This window comes from Vulpes vulpes, chromosome 8, assembly GCF_048418805.1.
Source record: "Vulpes vulpes isolate BD-2025 chromosome 8, VulVul3, whole genome shotgun sequence".
NCBI classification, from domain to species: domain Eukaryota; kingdom Metazoa; phylum Chordata; class Mammalia; order Carnivora; family Canidae; genus Vulpes; species Vulpes vulpes.
Window position 1 is genome coordinate 39794544 of NC_132787.1, and position 12461 is coordinate 39807004.

Below are 12461 nucleotides of genomic sequence, written 5' to 3' on the forward strand. Positions count from 1 at the left end.
GTAGAAAGAAAACAGAAGATTATGGTCTCATGAAAGTTGAGAAAAAAGAGATGCCAAGAAGGAAGGAATAGTCCATAATGTCAAATGCTTCCAAGAAAATGAAGTGAGGAAAAGACTCAAAGATGTCCATTGGGTTTATCAAGTAATCTTATCTGTGGCAGGATCAGTTTTTAATGGATTGCCGGAGCTGAAACTAGATTTCAGTGACTTTAAGAATGTGTGGGAGTGTGGAAATAGAATGAGTATAGATAGCACAAGAAGCTTGGTTGCATAGAAAAGAAGGATGAGACACTTGCAAAATAAGAACACAAGGTCAGAGGTTTGTTTACGATGGTAGAGATGAAGACTAGAACAGATAGAATCCAGAACTCAAGTAGATACTTAATCTTGCCTGGGAGGAGGGACACTTCCTTGGTTATGGCAGAAAGGAAGGAGAAAAAGATGGATATAGATTCTCAAAATTTTACTGCTTTAGTAGCAGGGAGTTTGAGGACACTTTCTTCTAATTGCTTCTACTTTATCTGGGAAATAAAAGACAGGCCACATGTTTAGATGAGGTGGGGAACTGATGACACAGTTGGATATTTGAAGAGAGAACTGACTAGAAAAAGATAGGATTACAAGGGCATCACTGAAGGGAAAGGGAAATCTGTCATCATAAACTTTACAGTTTTGTAGTTTTTCTGCTGCAGCGTTCTACAGCCTGACTGCAGGCACAGGAGAGGAATAAGATTAGAGTTTTGTTAGGTGGGCAAGAGAAAGGGATCAGTCAAGAGATTTGAGGATTTTTTTTTTTTTTATGATAGTCACAGAGAGAGAGAGAGAGGCAGAGACACAGGCGGAGGAAGAAGCAGGCTCCATGCACCGGGAGCCCGATGTGGGATTCGATCCCGGGTCCCCAGGATCGCGCCCTGGGCCAAAGGCAGGCGCCAAACCGCTGCGCCACCCAGGGATCCCCGAGATTTGAGGATTTTGGCAAGACAATATTTGAATGCTAGACCATTTCCTAACTACTTAAGGAATAAAGTGAAGCTGGGCAGGACTTAATGGCTGGTAAAATAAATATAAGTAGGTGGATCTGTGCCATGGAGATACTGATGAGATTAAAGAACCAATTACCTGGGAGTAATTGAATGTGAATCTTGATTGGATGTTATAGTCAGAGACTGAATGTTTCGATTTTAGAGGCTGAGCTGTTCCTGGGGATGATACAGAATGGGTGATTGGAGGGAGCAGAAGACTTAGTAAAGATAAGTTCAGGGAAGCAAGAGACAGGGCATTGGATTGGGTTATCCACACGGACATCCAGGTAACCCAGGCTGATGGCAGGAGGTGGAACAGAAAGGAGGAAGTCTGTGAACTCGGAGCCAAAGCTTGATGCGGGGAAGGTGGAGGTGGAGACATAATGGCCTGGACATGAAATAGTTTTCTCTCTGCAGACCTTTACTCATTGTCCCTATTCCCCTCAGCCATCACAATTCCATTCCTAGTATCCTCTCTTCTGAGGGAATGGCATGAGTTATGTTAGGGAAAATTCTGTTTAGTGCTTCTACCTATTCATAGGGCTTGCTCTACACTGAGTTTTAAATTGATGCTGCCAGTTATTGTAGTTAAGCTGATCTGGTTAGTGGGGTTCCTGAATATCTGATCTGGTACTACGTATGGGCAAGCAGATCCCAATGATCTCTTACAGGCTCCTGTACAAAGTTTTAGCCTGAACCTGAAGTGAATTTTTAACTAAGCTTAAGTCGCATGGGCTGTTTAAATCCTTAGAGCAGTTACCAGAATGGGCTTTCAAGTTTTCAGAGGCATTAGGGCAGGTAAAATCCATGTTCAGATTTCAGCTAGTCAGTCACCTTAAACTCTTCCCTTCTGAACTTCTGAAGTTGATTCAATCAACTTCTGAAGTTGATTGAAGTATGAGTGAGAGAAAACAAGGGGGAAAGGTTTACCTACTGATTGACAGAGTTCAAGATACCTGTTTCTGTGATTTGTCCACTTGTTTTATTTTTAGGTAAATTATTACTCTGAGTTATGTCACTGGTTACAATTTTTAATATTTTCACTGATAAAAGGGAAGAGTTCAGATTGTTCTTTTTTTTTTTAAAGAATTTTATTTTATTTTATTTATGATAGTCACAGAGAGAGAGAGAGAGGCAGAGACACAGGCAGAGGGAGAAGCAGGCTCCATGCACCGGGAGCCCGACGTGGGATCCGATCCCGGGTCTCCAGGATCGCGCCCTGGGCCAAAGGAAGGCGCCAAACCGCTGCACCACCCAGGGATCCCTGTTCTTTTTTTTTTTACAGGTGTTTGTCTCCAAAGATCAATAATGGAAAAAACATTAAATCCTTTGTGTTATTTCTACTTTTGCCATTAAATTGTGTGGTCTTTGGCAAAGGACTGCTCAGTCAGTTTTCTCACCTATAAAGCGTTGTGTCTGTCTGATGTATTGACATATGCCAGGTCCTTGGGACAGGTGTCTGGTCCTCCCCAGATGGATTTATGTGCACACTTCCCTGGATGGATCTGCATGTGTGCTGAGGGTATCCCCATTTTGCCTCTTCCCGTGTTTCTGTTTTTCTTGTTTACCAGTATTTACTCAGTCCTTTATCAGGTTGATAGCTTACTGTTTTTCATATTCTTAAAAGCATATTGTTAAGAGATTTCATATTCTTAAAAGCATTTTATTTTTTTAATTTAAATTCAATTAGCCAACATTATTAGTTTCAGATGTAGTGTTCAATAATTTATCAGTTGCATATAACACCCAGTACTCATCACATCATTTGTCTTCCTTAATGCCTTTACTCAATTACCCCATCTCCTCACTCCCCTCTCCTCCAGCAGGCTGCAGTTTGCTTACTATGGTTAAGAGTCTCTCGTGGTTTTTCTCCCTTAAGAAGAATGCATAATACTAGAAAAAGTCAAAATAAGAAAATTGCATAGGTTTGTCTTGCCTTGATGTAAAATCCTACACATGAATTGGGTTTTCATTATCATTGCATCACTAAACATGTGACTACATATGTAGACAATATATGTAACCTCATTTTCTTTTTTTTTTTAAAGATTTTATTTATTTACTCATGAGAGACACAGAGAGAGAGAGCAAGAGAGAAAGAGGCAGAGACACAGGCAGAGGGAGAATCAGGCTCCATGCAGGGAGCCTGATGTGGGACACAATCCCGGATCTCGCCCTTAGCCAAAGGCAGGTGCTTAACTGCTGAGCCACCCAGGGATCCCTGTAACCTCATTTTCTAAATGTATATTCTATAAAACCTTTTTAGCAGTGTATTTTTTAATAATTAGAAGCTTTTTTCTAATTATAATAATATAATATAAAGGTCATCAGAAATTCCACTCTCCTGAAACAGCCACCATTAGCATTTTGTTGGTCATCTTCATGTGTGTCTGTGTGCGTTATTTTACAGAAATGAGATCATAGCATCCTTAATTTTTTTTTCAACTAGGGGCACTTCCTATCCCTTCCTTCTTCACATTAGCACCCCTTCCTCATCCCTGCCTCTAGGTGACTCACTACAACTTAGTTTATATCTTTCCATATTTTTTGTATACTTAAATAATCCTCTATAACCTATATAATCCCATATAACCTATATAACCTTATATATGTACAGATACATAAATAGGAGGTCTCTATCCATGTCTGATGTACAAAAATGGATTTGTAATATAGTTTTACTCGTCTAGTAGCATAGTAAATGAAAATGCCGTATCATGATTTAAGAATGTCTGTGTGTCATCTTGTAGACCACCTTAGAGCATGCAAGGCCTGAAGAGCCCAGCTGGGATGAAGATTTTGCAGATGTATACCATGACCTAATCCACTCTCCGGCCTCTGAAACTCTCCTAAATTTGGAACATAATTACTTTGTTAGTATCTCAGAACTGATTGGTGAAAGAGATGTGGAGCTGAAAAAATTACGAGAGAGGTATTTCAAATTTCTTGCACTATCATAATTAAATGTTCCATTGTCAGATATGATGGCTGCATAACAGTTGGTTTTCATTTAATTGTAAAACTAGAGAATAAAATAGAAAAAAATTCTCTAATATGAGAAATTAATTTTCTTCTGTGTTTCAATGTATAATTCCAACTGGGAAGTCCTCAGAGGTTTATAAAACTTCTCAGGTGATTTACCTGAATAAATAATGGAGGCTTTAAATATTATTTCTAATAAGAGCAATAGCTTACCTCTTATTGAAGATTTGCTCTGTTCTAGGCCATGTGCAAAGTGCTTCAGATGATTGTCTTAGCCTGCTTAGATGCTGTAACAAAACGCCATAGACTAAATGGCTTAAACGAGAGATATTTATATCTCCCAGTTCTGGAGGTAGGTCCTTCAAGGTCAAGATGCCAGCAGATTTGGTATCTGGAAGACCCATCTCCTGGCTTATAGACTGGTGCCTTCTCAGTGTGCACTCCCATGGCCTTCACTCAGTGTGTGGTCCTGATGCATCTCTTCAGAGAGAGAGCTCTAGACAGTAATTCCATCATGAGGGCTCCAACCTCATGACTTCATTGAAACCTAGTAGGCCCCACTTCCAAATATCATCACATTGGGGATTAGAGTTGCAACATACAAATTTGGGGGGACACAAACATGCAGTCCATAACAGATGCTCTATCTTGTTTGATTCTTACCACAACCCTACTATTATCACCCCTTTTACAGATTAGGAAAATGAGGCTTAAATAAGTTAAATAACTTGTCTGAGAACAAGCTGGAATTTGAAGTCAGAGCTCCACTCCAAAGCTTATAACCACTTAACCATGCTCTATCCCTATTCAGAACCTATTTAAACCCTATTGTTACCAGCTTCACGGTCTCTTTCAGTTCATTTTTATAAGTTTATTTACATGATGGGAAAAAATAGCACTAGTATTATTCCAAGACATTTTAATTCTATCTTAATTCATTGCAGACGGTATTGCAAACAATGCTTTTGTGATTCACTTTTTTCCCTTCAGAGTAAGTAAAAAATTGCTAGCATCATTTATTTTAAAACATGACTTTCCAGATTGCTTCCTAGCAGTTCTACAAAAATGTAATAATAATCAGGATATGCTTCTTCTAGACAATCCATTTTAATCTAGCTTATGGTAATTACCTTATAAAAACATTCACTTAGGACTTACATGGCATTAAGATGTTTTGAGTGGCTGATGTGAAATCTCTTTGATTGTGAAAGTACAGTAGGACCTGAAATCACATGTATTTTTTGTGTCTAACTTGATACTCTGTCTCAAGGTAGTAAATTTAAAATGATGTACTGGTTTGCTTCTGGTTCTCGTTTGCTTTTCATTAGAAAACTTTGGGACTAGCAAGATAAGAATAATCTGTTACTTTGACGGTTGACATAGTTAAGAAAATTTAAAACACAAAAATTATAAGCAAATGGATTTAATAATTTTTTCCTGAAAAATACTCTTCTCTCTGCCAGATCAGCATTTTTACTGTATTGCATAAATTCAAACATTTTTATAACAATTCTACTCTCTTAACCTTTTATTTTCCTATCCAGTAAAATATTAGAACTGTCCCTGTCAGAAAGAACTTGATATTTTGACTTTTGTCACGCCATATGGATTTAGCTTTGCTGATCAGCTGTATCAAGGCAGTTTATTCCTTTCTACATGAGATACCAGTGGTATGCATAGTTGCCACCAGCTAAAGAGTTTAAGCTGTGTCCCTGAGGGAGACAAAAATTTGATTTCTTTTTTTTTTTTTTTTTTTTTAGTCCTTTAGTATGTAGCCAGTAAAACTGTGAATTTATTTTTTAGAACAAGAATGAAATATAGATGAAAGTATATATGGAAGTAGAATTATCTAATATCTAATTACTTTCTGTTGAACTTCATTTATTTGTTTTTTTCCTACCAAGGCTTCAAATAATATAACCGTCAACTCATTCTGAATCTACTCTTGAATCCCAGGTTTTCTGGTACTGTCCTCATTCTACCTATTTCGGTATATTAAAATTTTTTCAGCTTGGCTATCCATAGTCCATATCAGTAGCCATGACCAGTACTTTCATTTAGCTGGTCAGCTACTCTGAATGTGGCCAACTTTGCTACCTACTCAGTGCATCTCACAGAAAATTCCATTTCTGGCCATCAGTATTCTAAATCAGAAGATTCCTATCCACGTGATTCTTCACCTTTTGGGAAGCTGCATTAACTTACAAATTATCTGCGTTTACTGATACTTCATACCTCTTTTTTCTATTGTGGAATAGCTTTTTAGTAGGAGTTTGTTTGGATTTATGTTATTTATTGAGATGTCCTTTGGCCCAATTTCTTGATGAGGTTTTGCTTTTTTTTCTTTTAAACATAAACAATATTGAAATACATTTATTTTGACAGTAGGTTGTAGTTTATTCTCCACACACCCAAACTATTAGCTTGAAAGAGAAAAATAAGTTATGTTCCTTCTGAGGTAGGTAATTGTAAAGGTGAACAGTATAACTTAAGGCTAGTTGGAATTCATTGGTATCTGTGGAAGTTCACGAAATTCATTTACCCAATGCATGAGCAGAAGTGACACATTTTCCTATTTCTCTTTTCATTTTAATCCTACTTTACATCTTTAAAAGACAGTTTCTCAGCACAGCATAATCGGTTTTTTTCCAAGTTTTTTTTTTTTTGTTATAAGACTGTTAGCTTTTTGTAAGTCTTCAAGTTAATTTTCAGATTGTTAGAATTGTCAGACCCGACATACTGAGCCAATATCTAGTTAGATAGAAATATAATAAAATTCCCTTTGATCTTAATCTGAGAAAATGCATATTGTATCATTAACTATATCATAAGCTACTTTCACTTCTGACCCGTTTAGCATGAAATAAATGTTCATGGAATTTCTTTTGTTGAATTATTTATTAGTCTTTTTTTCCTTGCTATTAATTTGCTGCTGTTAGCAAACCAGATTTAAGGTAGAAATATTTTAAAGATATTTATTTATTGATATTTAAAGATCTTGAATCTTTAAAACTTAAAAATGGCAATGATACCTTTTATCCACTAGAGGGAACATGCATAATGTAAAATATTAATCTATTTATATCAAAGTTTGTATTTATAACTGTTTAGCAATTCTTTCTGCTTTAAATAAAAATCTTACTTGCAAGCACCTGGCCCCCAATAGTTATAAAAAGTTAATGAGGTCACCTGCATTAGAATTAAGTAGAAACTAAATGGTCTTGAATACTTAATCCTAGAAGGTAAATCTAGAAATGTACAAATGTGTACCATATAAATGACTTTTACTTATCATATGCATATAAGTGTCTTAATTAGTTGTTATAAATAAGCATAAGATCTCTTTTAAAAGTAATTAAATTAATTAGAGTGACAGTAAAATCCTTTTAGTTCATGTCTTTATTCTTTCCACATTTGTTTAAAGTATATTTTAGAACAAACTTTTTAAAGACACTTATATTTGAAGATAATATTTTAATTTGAAATTTTTTTAAGAACTTAAAATATAACATACAGAAAAGACAAACTGTAGGTGTACATTTCATTACATTTTTATAAAGTGAGCATACCCATGTAACCGTCACTAAGCTCAAGAAATGGAGTATTTTCAGCACTGCAGAAGGCCCTCAGGCCCAGCTAATCACAGCCCCTCTCTCCCATAAATAACTTGTGTCTGAACTTCTAACATCAGTGATTAGTTTTTCTTCTGGGAAAACCATGTTTAATTTCTGCACAAATGAAGAAGGTAAGACTAAAACATATCTTTAGAATATATCTTATATATTCCCCCATAAAGAGAACTTTGTGACTTAATTACCAGTTTGATTCTTAGAACCTAATTGACAGCTTCGGGCAATACTATAAGCTAACTTTCAAAGCTTGAAGTCACTTTAACTCCTGTGCATATAAGTAGAAAATGTATTAAAGCTGAAGTTGTGGAGTATCTTCTTTGAGGAAATCTGCAGATGAGAAAGGAGTCTAGTTTCAAACATTAGTCATGGAAATTGAAAGATTGCCTAGATTTTGACTGCTGATTTCACTTATGCATTAAATTTAGGTAAAGATTTAGCTGACAAATGATGTGTTATATGACCTTATCAGTATTCCCACATCCCCATTTCCAAGGCTTCAAAGTGCTTTCCAGGTATTACAGTTGATTGCCATTGCTGGACATATTCCTATAAATGAAAAATTTTATTTTTGCTTTGTAGAAATTGTTCAGTGAATCTGGAGTGGCCATACCCCTTAAAGACTTTATGAGTATGTCTGATGCACTCATTTATGTTTTAGACAAGGCATCGAAATGGAAAAAGTGATGCAGGAATTGGGAAAATCACTGACCGATCAAGATGTAAACTCACTGGCTGCTCAGCATTTTGAATCCCAGCAAGTAAGTGAAATACAGTGATTTTTAGATATATAGTTACATTTTGTTTTCACTTATGTTTGTAAAAAAAAAAATTCACCACTTGGTATATTCTTTCTTTTTAGGACTTAGAAAATAAATGGTCCAATGAACTAAAACAATCAACTGCCATCCAAAAGCAAGAGTATCAGGAATGGGTGATAAAACTTCATCAAGACCTAAAAAACCCCAACAACAGCTCCCTCAGGTATTACTCATCTATTGTTCTTATCGGATGAAAGTTCATTGTTAGTAAGAGTTTTTGTGTATTGTAAAATTGAACCTTTTAGTCGTAACTATTTTTAGGTTACCAATAACAGTTCAAGATAATTTTATATTTCTAACACCTTTGGTGTTATCTGGAATTATGTGGATTATTTGAGAGAGGGGTTAATTGGTTGGCTTAAAATAGTGATTTCCCATCCCTAGAACTTAGCTATAAATCTCTTAAGTGTATATACCTAAATACCCCAACTACTATCTCTTGTTTTAAATTGGCTTCTGTTCAGTGCAATAAGCATTGGCCAAATACATCTTAAATGCAATGCACTATCTAAGCAGAAAAACAAAGATGATTCCTATGTATGTGGAGCTTATATTCTAGAGAGACAGACCTATAAATAAAATAATACTGTGTAGAATGATGTGTGCAATAATAGAAGTGTATACAAGGTAGAAAAGGAGAATAGAGGACTTCTTTAATTCATGACTTGTACGGTACTTGATGACCTAAATGCATTATATTTCTTTTCTTTTTTTTAATAATAAATTTATTTTTTTATTGGTGTTCAATTTGCCAACATACAGAATAACACCCAGTGCTCATCCCATCAAGGGCCCCCCCTCAGTGCCTGTCACCCATTCACCCCCACCCCCCGCCCTCCTCCCCTTCCACCACCCCTAGTTCGTTTCCCAGAGTTAGGAGTCTTTATATTCTGTCTCCCTTTCTGATATTTCCTACCCATTTCTTCTCCCTTCCCTTCTATTCCCTTTCACTATTATATATATTCCCCAAATGAATGAGAACATATAACGTTTGTCCTTCTCCGATTGACTTACTTCACTCAGCATAATACCCTCCAGTTCCATCCACGTTGAAGCAAATGGTGGGTATTTGTCATTTCTAATGGCTGAGTAATATTCCATTGTATACATAGACCACATCTTCTTTATGCATTCATTTGTCAATGGACACCGAGGCTCCTTCCGCAGTTTGGTTATTGTGGACATTGCTGCTATAAACATCGGGGTGCAGGTGTCCCGGTGTTTCATTGCATCTGTATCTTTGGGGTAAATCCCCAACAGAGCAATTGCTGGGTTGTAGGGCAGGTGTATTTTTAACTCTTTGAGGAACCTCCACACAGTTTTCCAGAGTGGCTGCACCAGTTCACATTCCCACCAACAGTGTAAGAGGGTTCCCTTTTCTCCACATCCTCTCCAACATTTGTGGTTTCCTGCCTTGTTAATTTTCCCCATTCTCACTGGTGTTAGGTGGTAACTCATTGTGGTTTTGATTTGTATTTCCCTGATGGCAAATGATGCAGAGCATTTTCTCATGTACTTGTTGGCCATGTCTCTGTCTTCCTCTGTGAGATTTCTGTTCATGTCTTTTGGCCATTTCATGATTGGATTGTTTGTTTCTTTGGTGTTGACATTATATTTCATATATTGCCCTAGAGCTTGACAGTGCCTATGTTATTTCCTGGTTGTATACTCGTATATTTGAGAATTTCTTTCTTTCAAATCTTAAAATATATTCAACTGGAAATGTTCCTAGTACAGTGTAATAATCCTATTCCCAGCATTCGCCTGATATTTGCCCTAAACATTTAGAAATAGCATTTTATTTATATAATGTTGGTCTCCCCTACTAGTCTTGCCTTGAAGTTGAAAGTCATGTCTGTTTTTTCTACTCTTGTATACTCAGATCCTTGCCAAGGGTCTACCTCTTAATATAAGAAGCACATAAGACCTGCTCAATAGTTATAGGATGGGTGGACCATAGGCAGATGGATGAATTATCACTAAGCTGTTTGTCTGATATCTATATCACCTCTTATCCAAACATTATAATCTTTCATTTGCCTTATTTTCTCCAAGACAACACCTTAGAAATATTTAAACAATTTTTTATGATTAGAAATAACATCCTTGACACTAACATATTTGACTATACTCCTCATTTCAAATAAAAATAATAAAAATTTTTAAAAATAATGAATGTAATACAAAGGGGGAAGTGAATAGAAAGATGGGTTGGGAACATCTGTATCCTATAATGTACAGTGGTGTTTCTCAAACTGCTGGCTGCAGTCTGTTGGGACCATTCTAGATTCTTTACTTTCCAGTCAGACTTTTAAAAACAGCAATAAAATGAAATGAAATGGAACGGAGTACAGCAGAGTAGAATAAGAAAAAAAATAGAAAAGCACATCATGCATGAAGTTTTCTATAAAAAAATGTGTGTATTAAGCCAGAATATAAAGTATATACTGTATGTTGTGATCAGAAATGTGGAGAGTCACACATTTCAGGAAGCTGAGAACGCCCCTTGTTTAAACATTATCTCTTGCTTTGCTGCTCTAGTTTCTGAAATTCAATCTATAGAATCAATTCCATTGTATACATATTGGCCTTTAGCTGACACTACTTTTACAAATAGTCCTAGGAAAGAATGTTTTTACTGTGACTGTCAGTTTTTCTTTTTTCTTTTTTTGTCATGAATTTTTTAAATTTTAGTTAAATTCAGTTAATTAACATATAATGTATTATTGATTTCAGAGGTAGGGTTTTGCTTTTCTTTTAATAGCAATTTCCTTGGGCAACGGAAACTTATTTTCAACTCAACTCCATATAGAATTCCTATAAGAAGTTGATAAAAGTGGCAATTTATTTTTAGCCATTATTTTTGCTTTTTCAAAACAGCTAATCTGAAACTAATGATGTACCATAAGTTGGCTAATTGACTTTAAATTTTTTAAAAAATTACAATACTAAGAAGAAGAAAAAGTCAGGCCTACTGAAGGGTAAATTATACAAATTAAAATTTATCTCTTTTCAGTTTACATTTAGATGAGTTTTGACAAACTTAACTGTCATGAAAACATCACTACATTCAAGATATGGAATTTCACTTTTCTACCTTTATAACTTCTTTCTTCTTCCCACTTATGTCAACCTGCTCTGATTTTTCTGTCCCTGTTTTCTTTTTTTTTTTTTCAGAATGTCTTTTAAGTAGAATCAAACTGTTATAAGTAGTTTGTGTTTTACTTTCACTTATCATAATGCTTTTGTGACTTAATGTTTCATTTATAAATGGTTCTTTTCTTTTTATTGCTCACTAGTATTCTAGAAATTTTATATGAAGTAAGTATTCATGTTATATATTGTTTCACATACATCATATATAAGGAAATATACTGTAAAATAATGAATAAATATGTCTTATGTATATGATGATGTATAGTTCTGTTTTTCTTATAAGATCTTCATTTGGTTTTGGCATCAGGGTAATGGTGGTGTCATAAAATGAGTTGGTGATCTGCTGATGAGCCTGTCAAAGGAATTGATATTTGTGATCATCAATCTGATGTCATGTTTTTATTTCTAGTACTTAAATTTCCTTTCTCTTTTTGCTGAAATTCCTTATGTGTCCTTGTGCATTGTTTTCCAATAGATCTTTTAGCATAGTTATCATCATTATGTGAAAGTCTTTTTCTTTGCAGCTCAGTATCTGGGTCATCTCTCAGTCTGTGTCTGTTAATTGCTTTATCTCTTGACAATGAATTATTTGTTTCTTTTGCTTGCTTTTTTGGGGTCTCTCTCTCTCTTTTTTTTTTAAAAGATAAATGTTGGAAATTGTGTGTATTAGAAGAGACTAAGATAAATAATACTTATGTCCAGAAATGAACAGGGCCTTAATGTGAAGGTCATTCAGCCTAGTCAGTAGTTGAGCTGAGTTTGGTTTCTGTTCCTTCAATGATACCACAGGCTTCACTTTCTACTATAGTAAGCTGCTGCCTGGTACTTAGAGTGGGGTTTTGGGTCCTTGA

The 12461-nt window shown here is 35.5% G+C and overlaps 1 protein-coding gene across 4 annotated transcripts in view; it reads left to right on the plus strand.

The window, feature by feature from the left end:
• Positions 1-12461, plus strand: part of FERRY3 (FERRY endosomal RAB5 effector complex subunit 3) — a 47007-nt gene that overhangs the window by 10612 nt on the left and 23934 nt on the right. For 3 of the 4 annotated variants that reach the window (XM_025995384.2, XM_025995385.2, XM_072766184.1), the window contains exons 4-6: positions 3773-3954; positions 8295-8394; positions 8496-8617. In XM_025995384.2, coding sequence (XP_025851169.2) covers positions 3773-3954; positions 8295-8394; positions 8496-8617 — 404 coding nt within the window. Of the gene's footprint in view, positions 1-3772; positions 3955-8215; positions 8395-8495; positions 8618-12461 lie in introns of all 4 variants that reach the window. The other variant, XM_072766185.1, reaches the window with a different exon arrangement.